Source organism: Coffea arabica, chromosome 7c (assembly GCF_036785885.1).
Source record: "Coffea arabica cultivar ET-39 chromosome 7c, Coffea Arabica ET-39 HiFi, whole genome shotgun sequence".
Lineage (NCBI taxonomy): Eukaryota > Viridiplantae > Streptophyta > Magnoliopsida > Gentianales > Rubiaceae > Coffea > Coffea arabica.
This window is the reverse complement of record NC_092322.1, coordinates 5,940,226-5,957,650: the sequence shown is the minus strand read 5'-3', so window position 1 is coordinate 5,957,650 and position 17,425 is coordinate 5,940,226. Positions and strand designations below refer to the sequence as shown.

Below are 17,425 nucleotides of genomic sequence, written 5' to 3'. Positions count from 1 at the left end.
TCAATCGAGTCTCGACATAATTTTATGATGTTCGAACTCGACAAATTCAAAATGTCAAACTCGAGCTTGAGTTCGACTCAAATTCTAGTCGAGCTCAAGCTTAAAAAAATAATTTATTTATTTTTAAAAAATAAATAAAATAATTATTTTTCTTAATAAATAATAAAATATTAAAAATATATATGCAAATTTACTATTAAAATAAATAAATAATATATATATATATATAATCGACTTCATAGTATTTTGGAATTGAAATTTGAACTCGACTCGAGTTCGATGTTGACCGAGCTCGAGTGGCCCTCGTATCGGAGCCGCTCGCGATCAATTAGTTTTCGGCCCTATTTACAATAACCAAAGTTAAGGGCAATTTGACATATGCGTTTGGTCTGTTCCCACCTATGAGTAGCCGTACTCTGATGTATCCTTTTTAAGGGGTGACAAACGACGGATACTTCTAACGTCCAACTACAAGCTGTAGTCATCAAAATTTAAGAGATGCTCAAAGATAACCCTCTCGACCTACCTGCGGCCTCACTTACGATGACGTTGGATTTAATTTAACAGGTAGAAGCTGCCCAACTGTAAAAGGTGACACACTAGTCAAACGGCAACAGATCACAATCTCGACGAAGTCCCGGGTGATGATCTTCTTAATTGCAGGACGAACAAATTAAAAGGCGGGAGGGCCAGATTAGCATCTCAGACTCCCGAGGGTTAGATTTCACTAGAGACTTTGAGGTTACCACTGATATTTTGAATTTTTTAACAGGTGCTCTGTAAATACTCAATAACACATTTACATTTTACTTAATTTACCATGGATATATATACACTGATAATTATTACTCCATATTGTATTTATATATTTTTTCTGATTAATTATCTTGAATTTATATGCTTTTCGTAATTCATTTTATGTTTCGAAAAATCTAAAATACTTTTTAACGAATGCCTTGTATAAGGTGTCTGTCAGACGGACAGATCGTTTGAATAATTCTGGTCAACAAAAGTTTTGGGGGAAGAGGATTTAAGGTCTTGTAAACAATTTGGGCCAAAACCTGCTGGACTCCTAAATTGGAATGAGGGGGGGGGGGGGATCCTTGAGAATTGATGTGATTTCCATGCCGCCTATGTGGTAAGCAATGTACAAGTAGAGTCGAAGACAAGATCGTGCATCCAAATTGGGCCACTTCAGACTTCAGATCCATCCCGTCACTAATTGTACTAAATTGCCAGAGACTAATTGGGCTGCATTTTCAGCTCTGATAACAAGATCCGGCACGATTACTGCATCTTCTTCAAAATATTATTTGGATTACAGAGTTTTTATTACCGGATTCAGCCTAGTTACTGAATGTATACTTTTATCATACTACTATTGATTAGATTACGCAGCAGTCGGTGATTCACAAAAATAACTTTAGAAACCTCAAACTATAGAGCTTGGAAGTTGGAACCAGGAAGGATCATCCTTTCCTCGGTAGAAGAAGAAAAAGGTCAAGCAAGAAAGTGAAAAGGATGGCTAACAAAAAGCATAGGCACAAACCTGCAAATCTTATAATTAATCCTCACTGAGCAAATTTCTCGTGATTCTTTAACAGAGACAGGTACATGAAAAGGTTGACAATGGAGCAAATTATCACCCAACCAAATGAAAAGGCGTGCAGATAAGTTTAAGAGGCAAGATCGTTGACCATGCCATGTAGTTTTTTCTCCAAGACTTCTGAACATATCTGCCCCATCATGTGGTAGAAGGACATTAGATCAGATAACTGTTCTACCGACATGTTTCCCATCACTTTCCTTGCTAATGCCTCTCTTTCTTCATTTAACCTTAATCTAGCTAAGAAGGAAGATGAGTTCCTCACGGTTGCCCCCATTTGTTTCAATCTACTCTCCTGCTCCAAAGTCAAAGCTGTGTTCGACTGTAAGCGAACAAAACATAGCAGGACAAAAAAAAGTACAGTAAGTTTCAAACAATAGAGGCATAGAGCTTAGCAATTTAATACTAGTAAACTTAAAAGAGATTAGAAACCACACCTCAAGGAATTCTGCTCCGACTTCAAGTTCAGATTCTTTTGATACATGCATACCACGTCCCCCTTTATATATTATTCTTGCAATTGAGAAGCTTCTAACGATGGATTTTCTTTTCTTCTCCATTTCTTGATCAAGCTTTACAGGTCTCGGAACATTTGTTGCACTATTGAGCTTCTTCTGATAAGCAACAACTGCCTTCACAAACTCCTATACAGTTCCAGCAAGAAAGAACAAAACTTTAGCATGAAGTACATAGGCGGAAAAAAGCAGTACAGCGCTGGACTTGTACAATTTGCACATGTAAATACAGAGAGTTTCCAAACATCTCACCTGATAAGCAAAAGGGCATCCAGGATAATTGAATTCATCCGAATCAGGTTGCCTCATTCTCTCGGGATGAAATTGGAGTCCCATTATGAATTTACCCTCCTCAGGATTATAAGCATCAGGATCATAAAACCCTTCAATCAAACCATCAGGAGCAAATGCCATTGGAACAAAACGCTCAGCTAACCTCTTAACTCCCTGGTGATGATAACTATTCACCCAGAGCTCCATTTTCCTTTCCTCCAAAGAGTCCTTAAACCAACGACTCAAAGGAGTATTCTCCACAACCTTCACAGCATGCCTGTGCCCATCATAATTATCATAATCCATGTGCATTACCCTCAGATCTTCAGGAACCTTATTAGTTAATTCTTTCCCCACATCTAAATAAAGGTTACCCCCACATGCAACATTCAGGACTTGTGAACCCCTGCATATTCCCAAGTAAGGAATGTTCCTCTCCAGGCAAAGTTTGGCTAGCCTCATTTCTATGTTGTCTTTTTCTTTGTCCACGGAAGTATCGCTGGCGTGCACCCTCCGGATTTCGTCCAATTCTTCTGGCGTTAAACCTGATACTTCTTCTTCATACAGTGATGGATCAATATCTTCCCCCTCACAGAGAAGAACTCCATGAATCGGCTCAAAACTCTCTAACAGCATGTGCACCCCCGTCACCCGGGGTACAATCACCGGTACAGCCCCATAGCTTACTATAAGATCGAGATGGTACTCTCCTGAAATTGATCAGATGCAAATACATACAAATTAGTACCCGAAGATATTTCTCACCCAAATTAGCACTGAATGTAAAGAATCTATAGATGCATAAATGAAGGCATAGTCCAGTTTTCCCTGCTGTTGGATCGGATTGAAATTAAGTTCGGCGAAAGGGCCCTAATCCAATGAGATGCATGCATGTTATGCGAGGGATCAAAAACAGAAACATACGATCCATATCGTACCTACGAAGTCGACGAACTTGTTCTTGCGAACGGTGCGCCTGGATACGATGAGGACACGAGGCAGAATGTTTGAGAGCTCGGTGGCCATCGCAGAATTATCAGTAGACGATTAGAAGATTGAAGAAGATTTCAGGACTGGATGGAAAAGGCGAGCAACTTTTGTTCACTATTTATAGAAGGATTCTAGTGCTAGACTATGCCGGATTAATCCACACAGTAGTATTTACGCTAATAGTAATACTACTGTGATCAGGAAATCAAGAAAACGGTGGTGGGGTGGAGGCGTCTAGGCGCTGCATACAACTGCTAAATCTAAAGATAAAAATAGGACCCCCGAAAAAAAAGCCACTAAACGTGCAAGAATTAGGAAAATGTGTGTTTAATGCACGTCGCTGAGATTAACACGTGGCTCGTAGTCGTACTTATCTAATGGAGTCAAAGCTGAGGAGGAGCTCATGTGGCAAAATGACCAGGACCAATCTTGTTCTAGGACTAACGTTAATGTAGCCAACCTTATTTTGTTTCTTTATTTTCATTTTTTGACAAAAAGATTTTTTTTTTTAAACACATGATAAAAACAAAACATGCAAATGCAAAATACTAGTAACTAATCACCCAGAAAGCCCAAAAAAAACGAAAATTTACAAACAATCCTGTGCTTTGTGATCATGGGTTTTATTGTAATGAAGGCTTATCCAGTGGTGGTTCTTCTATCAGGTACAACTGGATGGATGCATGCATGCATGTTATTGGACACATAAAAGTGTGCTTGCTTGGTGGCTCTTTTGAAGCATGAAGAGACAATTTGGTAGCTCGGGGGAATGATGATTGTATCTGTATGCGCAATGGCGACTAAGCACAAAGAATCCATTAGGACTTGATCACATCTGGTTCAGTTTCATCTGACTAATTAATGCTTTTGGTCTGTTTTATTGATATCCAGGTGGGGCACCTTTTTTTTTTTTTTTTGTTCACTGAATTTGCTTCTCCTTGGTTGTTGGATTGGATCAGGGCTTAATTTACATCGTCATATGGGAGGAACGTTGCAAAGCGACCTGAGGTTTCCAAGATGATGCAATTGTTCTAGTTCTTTTGAGGATCAATCCTTTTCCAGTTGCTAGTAATTAGTTTAAAACGTTGAATGCTTACTAAATGGGGTTAGAGCACGTTTCTGTTCTAATTCAAAACATTATTATATGTGGATCGCATTGCAGTTAACTGTTTTTTTCTAACTTTCCCAGTAGGAGAAAGTAATTTAAGGCTTTCCAAGAGTTTTTAAAGTATTCTCAATAAGGAGTTGTGATGGAATAGAAGAAAAGACATAAAAAAGTAAACAAAGTTGTAGCATTCACTTCCACTTCTAAGTTCTAATCTTTGCCAAAATAGGAATGGGTCCAGATTTTAAAAACACAGTAACACTAATAGTTGTAGTAATACCAATAGTTGTACTCTGGCTTTTGTCTCTGCTCTCCCCAACTAGCAATGAGAAGGGCATTCTAGCAACCGATTGGCTGACCTGCCCTCGTAGCTAAAGTCAAAATTGATCTCTTCCTTTATTTCTTTTTAATCTTCTGATTTTGTTCAGATCAATATTGGCAACTCATTTATGCTTGCGACTACTTGGCGTGCATTGATCTAAATTGGGCAGCAGCCATAGACATCCCTCCCAAGTTGAACAAGTGTTTGGAGCAATCAATTTTCTATTAAAAAAAATGATGGTTTAATGTAAGTCGATGTCTGTCGGCTATTTCCTTCAAGTCTGATCAGAAGTAGCTGATCATGACGAGTGCCATGAGGTCACTGCCAATGCAAAAAACTATTTAGTTATATCAAAAATAAAATAAACTAGGTACAAAAGCTATGCCCTAAAGCAATAAACTACCCACAAAATGCTGAAATGCCGTGCATAATTTCTCTAGACTAGATTTAATGTTTACAAGAACTATATACATTACAATTAGTAGTAAAGAAGCCAATGTGCGATATTGGTGAGAATTTTTAAATTTATTTTGACATGTTTGTAATCGATTGAGATCCTCAGCGCCATTGTCTCAGTGGCAATTCAGTATCTCTTTTAAACGTGATATTTAATTTTAACTAAAATTAATCGAACACTTGGCATCAAATGAACGAAAGAGTGAAACCAAATTGCCACTAGTTAAATGGGACTGAGGGTCTGATTTGTGTTTGTAATACCATTAATTCCTTACAAATTCTTTTGCCTTCCTGCTGATTTTTCTATTCTTCTTTCTCAATTCGACTTGGATTCATCAAGCATAGAAGCTCAAATTCGCGACGACGGTTGGCTCTTATGTTAGTGGAGTTTCATTCTTCTCTTTGCATTTTTTGGTAAGAATGCCGTCAGAGAGACAAACTTAGTAGCTTGTGGCTACACTCTAAGCTCACCAGCTGATGCAAAATGCAAATTCTCACCTGATCGACCCCCGTAATCATATTAGTTATATCACACTTATGTGGATTATCTGGTTGGTTCCATCAGAAGACAATTGCGTAGTGTAATAATAGAATTAAATAAAGGGAAAGGAGAGATGCTGAAGCAGAAACGTGTGCTTGCTTAATCCCCGCATTATAAGAACCATAACAAGTCTAATAGGTAAGATTTGATATTGGTACAATATTTCTTACTCTTTTGCTCGTATTGTCCAAAGCAGCACTAGTAGCAGCAGCAATAACATTAATGATCCAGAGTTTTTGTAATGGAGTAGTTTAGTTTAGCATCGGGGGGATGGCACACCACAGAAGCTTGCCTCCCTGCGACCATTAGGGGTGTTGACATACTGCCGGAGGTAGGGATCTCTGAGATAACCACAGAAGCAGGGCCTCTGCTCCCTCAGCTTACTGCAGCAAGCCCCCGACGGTGGCTGCTGCGATATGAATGCCGCAACGCAAGGACTCAGCTCCGTTGGACTACATATTATTGCCCTGCTCACTTGCACTTCACCAACAATCATCACTACCAACAGTAACACACTACACAGACCCATATGAGAAAACTTCGTTTTTTTAATTCTTTTTCTTGGTGGGTTATATGAGTGTTCCAGAAGGGATATAATTATCGAAGGAATGAAGGGTTATGGGGATTTGAGGAAGAGATGCAATCCTGCTAAGCTATTTATAGGATTATAATAAATATTTTGCAGTGAAGACGTGATTGAGGGAGTAGGTAAAATGTTGGTATCCGTAGCTAGCTAGTCGTGGCTGATCTATGAATCACAGACAATGTCAAATAGGGGCTTTGAAACGGATTAGCGCGTTAGGCAGGAATAATAGTTCCAACTTGTGCTAGGAATTGGCTAATTGCAACTTGCAAGAGAAGAGAGGCATGACTGACTGATTAGTCATTGGAGGCTCACGATTCATTCCAAGTCTTCGCACCTGTCAAACGCCAAGTCGTCCTCGTTGTCCATTTCCGTTTCTTCTTCAGAAAATGACGCGACTGCTCCTCCGTCAGATGTCCATTTTTCTAATAGCGGCCTGGCCCGGGAACGAAAAGCTTCCCCTTCGGGTATCCATTGGTTCGAACGGAGACGCAAAAATGGCTAATGCTTTTGGCAGAGGAACTTGAAAGATTGCTAAAGTGGCGGTCGGAAGGTAATTAATGTGTTTAAAACGCATAAACATGATGCAAATCATTATGATCGGTCACGCCCCAAGCTGAGACTACTAGTTTTGCATTTTTTGGGTAATGCGTATATCTGGGACGAGAAATGTATTTCCAGTTCTCCAGGGAAATAGGATTTCAATTTATCTTTAAATTCTAACTCGAGATACTCCAAGGAAATGACAAATTCTCCAGGAAGTTATTAACTATGGAAGGAAAAAGTGCGAATGAACTGCATCCAAGAATTTTTTTACTCAATTTTTTTTTTTTTTTTAGTTTGTCTGTTTTGATCGTTATTTAATCCAGAATAAAGTCAACATCTATAATATATAAAGGGAGAAGTAGAAGGTTTGGGATAAATATTTGCTGTCACTTTGAACTTTGCTTGTGTGAAAATCACTTATTACTTCACTATTTCAACATGAATTGTTAAGATAACTGGCTGTAAATATTTTTTTCCCCCATAACTATTTTAACGCATCTTGATAAAATAACTGCCTCTAAACATTGTAAGTACCAAAATAATCATCATTTGATAGGGAAAGAAGTTTTAGATAAAATTAACTTGTAAAAAAAGTATTTCTAAAATGCACACATATTGATATTGTGTGTGCCTTTAGAACTAATTTACACTATATATAAAGAAAGAACCATGAATTTGGTACTATAAACATATCTCGTCACTTTTTATAGTATCAACATTAATTATCCATATAATTATTTAATTTTACTTTTTACCGTCTAATCACATATTGCTCATTTTGTCAACCAATACAACAACAACTACCTTTGACCCTAACTATTCAAACTATAACCACCCATGGAGCGTTTGTAATCACCGAATTACTTAAAATCCTATTCAAAAAATCTATTAAATAATTCTTTCATATGCAAAATAATTGTTTCCAAATTGCACATACAGCATAATAGGTGTGCCCTTAGCACTGATAATAATAGAGAAAAAGAAGTGGTCAGTTGCACGAGAGAAGGGGGAAAAAAAAAAAAAAACTCAAATTCACAACGGCACTTGGCTCATATGTTCTTAGTATTTCATTCTTCTCTTCGCTTTTTTGTTTTTTTGTTTTTTTTTTGGCTAAAAATGCAATCAGAGAGAGCAGTTTGTTGCTTGTGGGTATGCTATGAGTTTACCAACGGGGGCAGGCAAAACGCAAATTCTCACCTTGGTGATCGATCGACCGAATTGGTGATATTAAAAGTGATCATATATACTGTTATATAGTATTGAGGATTCGTCACCTTGTGTGAATTATGTCTGATTCCATCAGAAGATAATTGTGCAGTGTAATAATAGAATTAAATAAATGGGAGGCAGAGATGCATACCGAAGCAGTAACATATGGTACTTAAGTTAATCCCGGCATTACATGATACAAGCCTAATAGGCAAGATTTGATGTTGGTACAACATTTATTTATTGCTCTTTCATTCGTATTATCCGAAGTAGGCTGGGAGTAGAAATATTAAGTACTACTATTAATGATCCAGAATTGTTGCAACGGAGGAGGAGTTTAGCATCTTGGGGTGGGCACACCACAGGAGCTAGCAACCCTGCGAGCATTAGGGGAGTTGACATACTGCCGGAGGTTGGGATCTCTGAGATAACCACAGAGGCAGGGCCTCTGCTCCCTCAGCTTACTGCAGCAAGCCGGCGACGGTGGCTGGTTCGATATGATTGCCGAAACGCAAGGACTCAGCTCCGTCGGAGTACACGTCACTGCCCTGCTCACTTCCACTTCACCAACAATCACCGCTACTAACAGTAACACGCTACACAGACGCATCTGCGAAAGCTTCATTTTTTTTGGCCTGGTGGAATGAAGGGTTATGAGAATTTGAGGAAGAGGTGCAATCCTGCTAAGCTATTTATAGGATTATATTATAACTTCTTTGTAGCGAAGACGTGATTGAGGGACTTGGTCGTAAAATGTGCTGATTCATTATTAGTCGCAGACAATAATATCAAACAGAGGTGTGAAAGGGATTAGCCAGGAATAAACATAATAGGTCCCATTTACTATAAGACGAGAGGTTTCGTGCCAAATTTCACTAGGAAATTGACATTGGCCTAATTGCTTGTCATGAATGAAGTGGAAAACCTTTAAAAATCTTGGTGGCTTTTCCAATATTTCCACCTTCAAGTTTCAACATTTGGCCAAAAGTTTCAACGTCAACCACCACTAATTTCTCCCGCGTGAGTGACTAATCGGCTAATTGCAAGAGAAGAGAGGGCAAAGGCATGACTGATTTGTCTCCTGACTCATTCAAGTCTTCGTCGTCGTCCTTACGTGTCCATTTCCGTTTTATCTGCACGCTCATTTCAGAAAATCACAAGACCAGAAGTCCATTTTTGTAATAGCCGCCTGACCCGCGAATGAAAGCTTCCCCTCTGATGATCCTGTTCTTTTTATCTATTGGTTCAAAGCACAGAAGCAATAATAATGGCGACAAAGAAAATATCGGCCTGCTAATATCTTTCGTGCAGGAGCTTGAAAGATTGCTTAGGTGAAAGTTAAATGGTAATTCGATCCATGTGTTTAAAACATATAAGCATGATGCAAATCATTACTTGTGTACATGGCTCCTCCGTTAGTGTCGGTCATCCACCACCTCCGTTATTGTTGGACTATTTTGCAATCCCTTTAAATTTTACTATAGCAAAAGAAAACAAATACAGGGATTGCTCGAACACTAACCTGCAGTCAGATTTGCATTTTATACTTCACCTAAGAGGAGTTGGCTGTTGTTTGTTTGATTATTATTAGTCCAAAAAAAAAAAAGAGTTGATGTATATACTATTACGTATAAGAGGAGGAGTTGGAATAAATATTTTTTTGTCACTTTATATGTTTTGAACTTTACGCTCGCCCGTAAAAATTACTTATTACTTCGCTACTTAAACACCAAAATATTTAACTCAGGACTATCTTGACAAAATAACTACCGCTAATCACTGCAACTACTACTAAAATAATCATCATTTTATAGGGCAGGAAAAAAGGGTTCAAACATCACAACTGGCTTTTAGTAACGAAAATTTTAAGTAAAATTAATTTGTCAAAAAAAAAAAAAGTATTTTTAGAATGCACACACGCATCATCACGGGTGGCTTTAACGCTAATCATGATAATAATTTCTGTCGCGAACCTCATTCGTCCCCGTCTTGTCTGGATTTGGATGGGAGCGAAGAATCATTTGTATAGCCAGGAAGAAGTCAAGTTTTCATACCGCGTTTCACTTGCCCACCTCTCTCTGTCATCCGCCTAACCAGCATCGTGAGCCGCTCTTTTTGTCCGGAAAGGAAGACTTCCCTCTCGTGAGTCTTGAACCCAGGCTCAGTAAAAAGTTATAGAAAGAGTAGTATAAGTTTCTGTTTTGTAGTTTTCTTCCAATGAAAACAGACGGACATGTTTTTATTTCGATCGGCCTTGTTTGGATTGCTTGTTTCTGTCAGAAAATATTATCGTTTTTCGTGATCACATTTTTCTATCACCTTTTTCCCTCACATGTATCAAATCGCTACAATAATTTTTTCATGAAAAATGACGGAAAATGTAATCCAAACACAACTTAAATTTTTCGTACGAGGCTTGCTTGGATTACTCTCTCTTATTATATCCTAATAGGCTAATACATTTTAATAAGGAGAACAATATAATATCTAGCATTATTACCCTCTTATATATTAAGGTTCGTCATCTCATAAGAGTGCGCTGGTCTAATTTCCAAGGAAAAAAAAAACAGTAGACGGGGGCACGTAATGTGCTGAAAAAAGGTCCAAAGAGAGAAGAAGGTTGATGCAGTTTGTGATGACTTCAATGAATTTTCAGTTGTCGTTGTTTATTGGAAGAAAAAGAGTTGCGAAAGTGAAGTTTCTTAGACCCACAATCATCTCAACTAGTAATTATATGGATATCAGCTTCATTTCTACGTTTAATTTTGAAACTTCTTTGTAGCGGCCCTCCCTTGCCTATCATTGCCTATCTGATATGATAATTCGACATTGGTATTCAATTGTCGGTGGTTAATGCATATTAACTTATAGAAGAAGACCCTGCTTCTCTGATTCTGCTGAGTTTTTCCCAACAAAAAAAAAAAGCTATTATGATACTGAGGGAAGACTCCTCTAAGAGATTCTGAGGATTGTTATTCAGAAACCAGCTATCGATCTGCTTTCCCTTCGTCTGACCTTTTCTATTATGTTTAAGCATTGCAAGATGCCGATGGGATTCTTCAATCCAAAAAAAAAAAAAAACTTGCGTTTCAGGTACTGTATTTATGTTCCCATTTCATTAATTTGTCGCATCGCCAAACGAAAGAAAAAAGGGTTAAAGCGTGACGGATGGTATGGCTGTACACAGAAATGAGAGTTAAAGCGATTGCAAAGCTATAGATGCAAATTATCTTCTTGAATAATTAATTGGAATGCATATTAAACCATCCACTGGTCTTGTTCAAGAAATAGAGAGTGCATGGCGCTACGAGGACGAGGAGGTGATGGAGGAGCAAAGCAGTTTAGTACATACATATATATATATATATATATATATATATATATATAATCATATATGCCTCCGTTCCCTTTCAGTAGTTTCAGGTAAAGGCCACTTTTATTGAGGAAGATTTAGTGAGAATACATAGTAGTAGAATATATCATGACCATCCTCCATGAGGCGAGAACTTGCCTTTCCCATTAACTCAGCAGTTGGGAATCGAGACTTGACAGGCTTTAGCAATGCCTTTGGCTTTAGGGGAATTGACGTACTGAGCATAGGTGGGATTTTGGATGTACCCACAAAAGCAAGGCCTCTGTTCCTTCAGCTTGGCGCAACAAGGTGCAGACGGTGGGTTGGGCCCATTGATTGCGGAAAGGCACGGACTCAGCTCTGCTATGCTGCAAGTGACTGCCCTGCTCACTTGGACCTCACCGACGGCCACCACCAGCATCACCAACCAGGCTGCAACCGCATGACGAAACTTCATCTTCATTGCTACTTTGCTGCTCCTATTTGAGAATTTTTCTTTTTTTTTTTTTTCCTCTTCTTCTGGGGAAGCAATGCTAGTGCAGAACTGGGGAGAGGAGACGAGAAATATTCGAATGGGGCAAGTGAAAATGTGTGCAAGAAGACCTCAGTTGCTGGGCAATTTATAGAGGGGAAAATGAAATAGAAATACTACTGACTAGGTTTGGGGCAGTGGACATCCCACTGACTGCCCATGTGTGCCTGCCAAGTGCCAAACTTGCACCGTTTGTCGCGAGGATGGTAGGCTAAGGTCATGTCAAAACCTACTCGTAGCAATTTGATAATGGAGTGTATTTTATAGGAAGCCTTTTCTTTTTACAGTCTTGAGTGCCCTCCTCCTCATTATCATTTTAACTGATTTTAATATCGGAGTGCACTCAACAAATTATCATTTTAACAGAGATGTGTCGCTAATTTCGAAGCTTCTAGTGTTGTTTTCTTGAACGAAAGAGATTTTGACTAAGGGAGAAACTTGAAACTTTTTCCTTTTCTGTTTATTCGTCTCCTCTTGTTCAACTTTCTTTCTTTCTTTCTTTCTAGCCATAGCCATATTTTTTTTTCCTAACGCAACATTTTCCAGCCCGATCTCATTATTCATTTTGTTTCCAAATTCCAATCTCTCCAAAAGGAGGACGCAACCAATGGTGATTTTGTCAATTAAGTGTCATTAATTTCCTACTCATATTCTTTTCACAGCTATATAAAGTGCCTCTTCTGCCTTAAATTTTTGGATGTAAGGTGTGCTAAGATCATCAATATTCAAAGGCAATGCACCATAACATTATGCAGCACTAGCAACAAAAACCACATACTTCTTATATTCTTCTTCGACGGGCAATTAATTGTTTACTTTCTTATACAGTTCTTGATTTCGTATTATTTGCCTGCTCATATTTTAATCACATTTCTATGCTCTCTTTGAGCTTAGTACATATGACATTGAATTTGCACTAAAAGAGCAAAATATTTCTGTGTCCGCTGTTGGAATGTGTCAATTTGACTGGTAGCGATATGCAAGTAATGGAATTTTCATCATGTTTTTGCCGTTAAGTACGGGTTATTGTTATCATTCACGGAGGAAGCAAAGTGCCATTACTATTTTACTCGTGTAATTCTCCACAATGACAAACGAATTGGGCACAAAATTGCAAAACAAAATCGAATTGAGATTTAATTCAAGAAAAACGAAAGCATTTACTTCTTGAAATCATTAGCTAAGCTTGGGCGGCGCTTGCATATATGAAGGTAACATTATTAATGAGACAAAGAATTGTACTCTTACTACTTTTGGAAATAAAAAGAAGTGGTAACTCACAAAATTAATAAAACTTGAAAAATGCACATGACGTAGGATTGCAACTATTTCCCAGCAAACAAGAGATCGTGGATGAAGGTTATAGCCCTTGAGAAGTAAAAAACTCCAAATCTTCTTTCGTCAATGGTGACAGCGTAAATATCTCATCTCTTCGATACTTTCTATCCTCAATTTCGGTGAGACAGATGTTGTCAAACACAACTACGTTATCAGTGAGGCTGGGATCCAAATTTCCGTAAAAGAACTCGTCATCTAGATCTGAATAACCCCTCTTGCCATAATCATCGCCAAAGTCGAAAACAATGTATTCTCTAATCTTTCGATCGCGCTCAACCTCATCGGTAGCCTTGCTACATTCAAGAACCCTTTCTGACTTTGTAATAGAGGTCACTATTCTTGTTGTACCTCTGTTGCTCTTCAAGGCAGTGTTGAATCTACGTAGTCGATCAATTATATAGGAAGAGTCTACAAGGTTAGAAGACTCATGAGCCAAAAAAAACTCATGTGAGGCTTTTTTGCATCTCTCTTGCATCAACATTATGTTGGCACGAAGGATACGTGCACACGCAGCGGAAGCAATTTTAGCACGTATAAAAATATGTGGAGAAAGAAGAAGAACAAATACTCAACAAATTCTCAATAATTTTATTTAATTCAAACTCAACAATAACAATGAGATTTTCTCTCAAGTCTATTTTTCAAGACTCAACTTAACTCTTTAATTCAACTCTTCTATAACTCGACTCGACTCTTCAACTCCACTTTTCAAATAATAATCTACTAGACTGGTAGTATTTATAGACTACAAAGTTTCCCAAAACAAATACAATTGTAAACCAAAGTTTAATTGGAAACTGACTTGAGATTTCCTAATTTAATATGGAAACTAGACAAATAAGACACCAAAAAGAATTATAAAACTAATACCAAAATAGTTTGGCTTAATTTCCTTCATTACTTCCCTTAAATCAAACTCTTAATATCGTCATCTCCAATACTATCACGAAATTGAATTTTCATGAACAATTCAGTCGTTGTATAAACACATAAAACACTAATTTGCAGTGAATTTTTAATTTTATCTTCACGCGCGATAGTGGAGGAAACTTGTAGTTCTCAAACAATTTCTTGGTTTGATCACTCTTGTCAAAATATTCAAATATATCCATCGATTTTCATTAAATAATCCACAATTCAATTCATTCATATCATTAATAAAATTTCCAAAAATCATAATTTTACCAACGAAATTTCCAATATCACCATGTTTTTTCTTTAATTTTTCAACACTAACAGCTGCATCAACTTTAGCAGTACTACAACCTTCAATTAATTTGTCCACCTTATAATTGATTTCAACCAAATCCATCACGTGATTTTTCTCTTCAAAAAATTCACCAATCTTGACAAAATTAACAATTTCTACGTGGTCATGATCTTCAAGCACATCTTTAATTTCATCAATGACTTCATTTTTTTTTCTCAACCATATGTGAAATTTCTTCTTGAATCACAAATTCTTCATCTTCAATTGTATCCACAATTTCTGCAATTTCTTCTTTCTTTGCCTCATCAAAATTTTCTATTCCTTGTTTCTCGTCATAAATTTCTTCTCCATCATAACTATAAAAATTTATTAAAATTTTTCAAGCATCCTTTGCTGCCTTTATATATATAAAATTTTTCACTAATATAAAATTTTTCACTACATGTAACTGGACTTGAGTACTGAGATAGTAGCATGTCTTGCAATTCAAGTATTTATTTCTCTGTAATTGTTTAACTGTATCGTTTGATAATTTTGTACCTACTATAGGTTCCGTGAACCTCTTTTGGATAGTGTTTCAAACTCCAATATCTTTGAAAAATTTTTTTATCATCAACCACCAAATTTCAAAATTATTTTTACCATGAAAGATAAAAATAGGACAATGTTCTAAATGATATGGATCCATACTTCAATTTCACGAACAAGATCCAAGTCCCAATTTTGTGAACAAGTTCCAAGATCAAAATCTAGTTTTGATACCACTTGTCGGCACAAAAAATACTCTCACACACAGCGAAAATAATTTTAGCACATATAAAAATATGTAAAAAAAAAAAGGAGGAGAACAAATACTCAATAAATTTTTAATAATTGTATTTAACTCAAACTCAACAATAAAAATATAAAATCGTAATTTTTCGCTCACGACAACTCATAAATTTCAATTATGAGATTTTTTCTCAAACCTACTTTTCAAGATTCAACTTAACTCTTCAATTCAACTCTTCTATGACTCGACTCGACTCTTCAATTTAATTTTTCAAATAATAACCTACTAGATTAGTAGTATTCATAGACTGCAAAATTTTCTAAAACAAATACAATTATAAACCAAAACTTACTTGAAAACTGACTTGAAATTTCCTAATATAATTTGAAAACTAGACAAACAAGACATCAGAAAGAATTCGAAAACTAATACTAAAACAGTTTGGTTTAATATTCTTCAATTTAGAGTTCCTGCTCCTGAGGACTTTTTGAAGAGTTGTTGGAGCTTCTTGGCTAGGTGTGGATGCAATTTAATTTTGTTCTCGATGCAGTTGTTTGTTAATGGCCTTTCGTTCGTCATCAAGTCCCTTGCTCATGGCCTTTGTTCTCGAATGTAGAACAAGATGAGGAGGATGTTAATGGTTATGGAAATATTTTCTAATACATGTTAATGCACTGCCAAATCAGTCATCCTTTTATAAACTACAAAATCCGAAAGCTTAATCATATGAAGAATAGGACTCTTGCTAGATTCGACGTGGAAAGTTGCGATTAGGGAAATAAAATCACGCGTACAAAGTAATTGCCTCGCAGCAAAATACTGAGCATATATGGATGGAACCAAAATTTTTGTCTTTTTTTTCCCCCCTTAATTTCTAAATCTCCATGCAATTCTCACCATGACCTGCGGCACATCTAATGGTCTTATATATATAGGACAAGACGACAGAAGCTTGAATCACTGCCTTGGGTGTTATCATCTAATGATCATGCTTCACGGGGCCTCAACTAACGGAACAAACATGCATCTTGTTGAACCGATTAAACAACTCGCTTGATAGGCCGAATAAACTATAGTAACTTGGTTTGAAATCCTAGTAACTTCTTGGTTAGGAATTAATATAATGACTTCGAAAATGATCAACTCCGTACATCAAAAGATTAGCGTTAAACCTGTGCCCAGTTGTTTTGCCATCGTTTTTTCTAGCTGTAGAGAGCCTTTACTGCAATTGTTGGATTCAATCATGGCCTGACGGGAAGCCGCAGTTCTCTTCTATAGGGTGAAACGTGGTGAGAGAGAGAATTCATTTAAGGTTTTAAGTAATTTTAGATTATATATTCTACTCATTAAAAGTAGTTTTTAATTTTTTAATACATTTTCTAGTTTGGAGGAGACGGATCTTACAAGACGACACGTGTCCGTAATCTTGACAACGTGTCAATCATCGTGATATTTGACATATTTTTAGTCACCCTAACGTCTGACATGTATTCAAAAGAAAAGACATTCTGACAATTTATATGTTATTCCCTTGTGATTTGTGATCTCGAGATTGCAGATCGCAATTAGTGATAGCGTTACCCTATTGCTCACAAGATCAATTAAGGGTCAGTTAAGATGAGACATATTGGCGACATTGTCATAATAGTTGGATACTGAGCCCAAAATGGATTTAGAGATAAAAGACCCTAATTCAAAGGTACGCACTGATTTTTGAAGAGAGAGATCACTAGCTTTCTTCTTCCTTCAACTTTTTCCTTCTGATAAAAACCTATAATAACTAATTTAAGCATCGGAAGTGAAAACGGAAGGAAAGCCCTACAGTTTCTGGGACATTTCACCCGGCCACTCTCCTGTGTTGTGGATATTTGCACCTGCAAAGTTAAAATTTTATACTCTATCCATCCCATTTTGATAGTTCTATTTTTTTTCACACGGTTTAAGAAAAAGTAGTTACTTTTGTTGGAAAAGCAAATTTAAGTTGTTATTTTTCTAAAATATCCTTTTATTAAATAGAGTATAGTTTAATATTAATTATTCATAAAATCTTGAATTGATGGTCAAAAAAGAATCAA

At 36.9% G+C, this 17,425-nt stretch overlaps 1 protein-coding gene across 1 annotated transcript; it reads right to left on the bottom strand.

The window, feature by feature from the left end:
• Positions 1–1,538: 1,538 nt before the first annotated feature.
• Positions 1,539–3,678, bottom strand: LOC113700113 (putative glutamine amidotransferase GAT1_2.1). The gene is made up of 4 exons (XM_027220578.2): positions 3,333–3,678; positions 2,374–3,104; positions 2,044–2,250; positions 1,539–1,928 (listed from the first exon to the last, which is right to left on the bottom strand). The coding sequence occupies exons 1-4, from the start codon at positions 3,418–3,420 to the stop codon at positions 1,677–1,679; spliced, it is 1,278 nt and encodes a 425-aa protein (XP_027076379.1). The 5' UTR covers positions 3,421–3,678; the 3' UTR covers positions 1,539–1,676.
• Between the last annotated feature and the right edge of the window lie 13,747 nt (positions 3,679–17,425).

Bases quoted from the DNA above. Each gene is read 5' to 3' on its own strand.
- LOC113700113 (XM_027220578.2), bottom strand. From the start codon at position 3,420: ATGGCCACCGAGCTCTCAAACATTCTGCCTCGTGTCCTCATCGTATCC. The intron at 3,105-3,332 runs GTACGATATGGA...GATCAATTTCAG, and splicing joins CAAGTTCGTCGACTTCGTAG to GAGAGTACCATCTCGATCTT. The intron at 1,929-2,043 runs GTGTGGTTTCTA...GTTCGCTTACAG, and splicing joins TCGGAGCAGAATTCCTTGAG to TCGAACACAGCTTTGACTTT.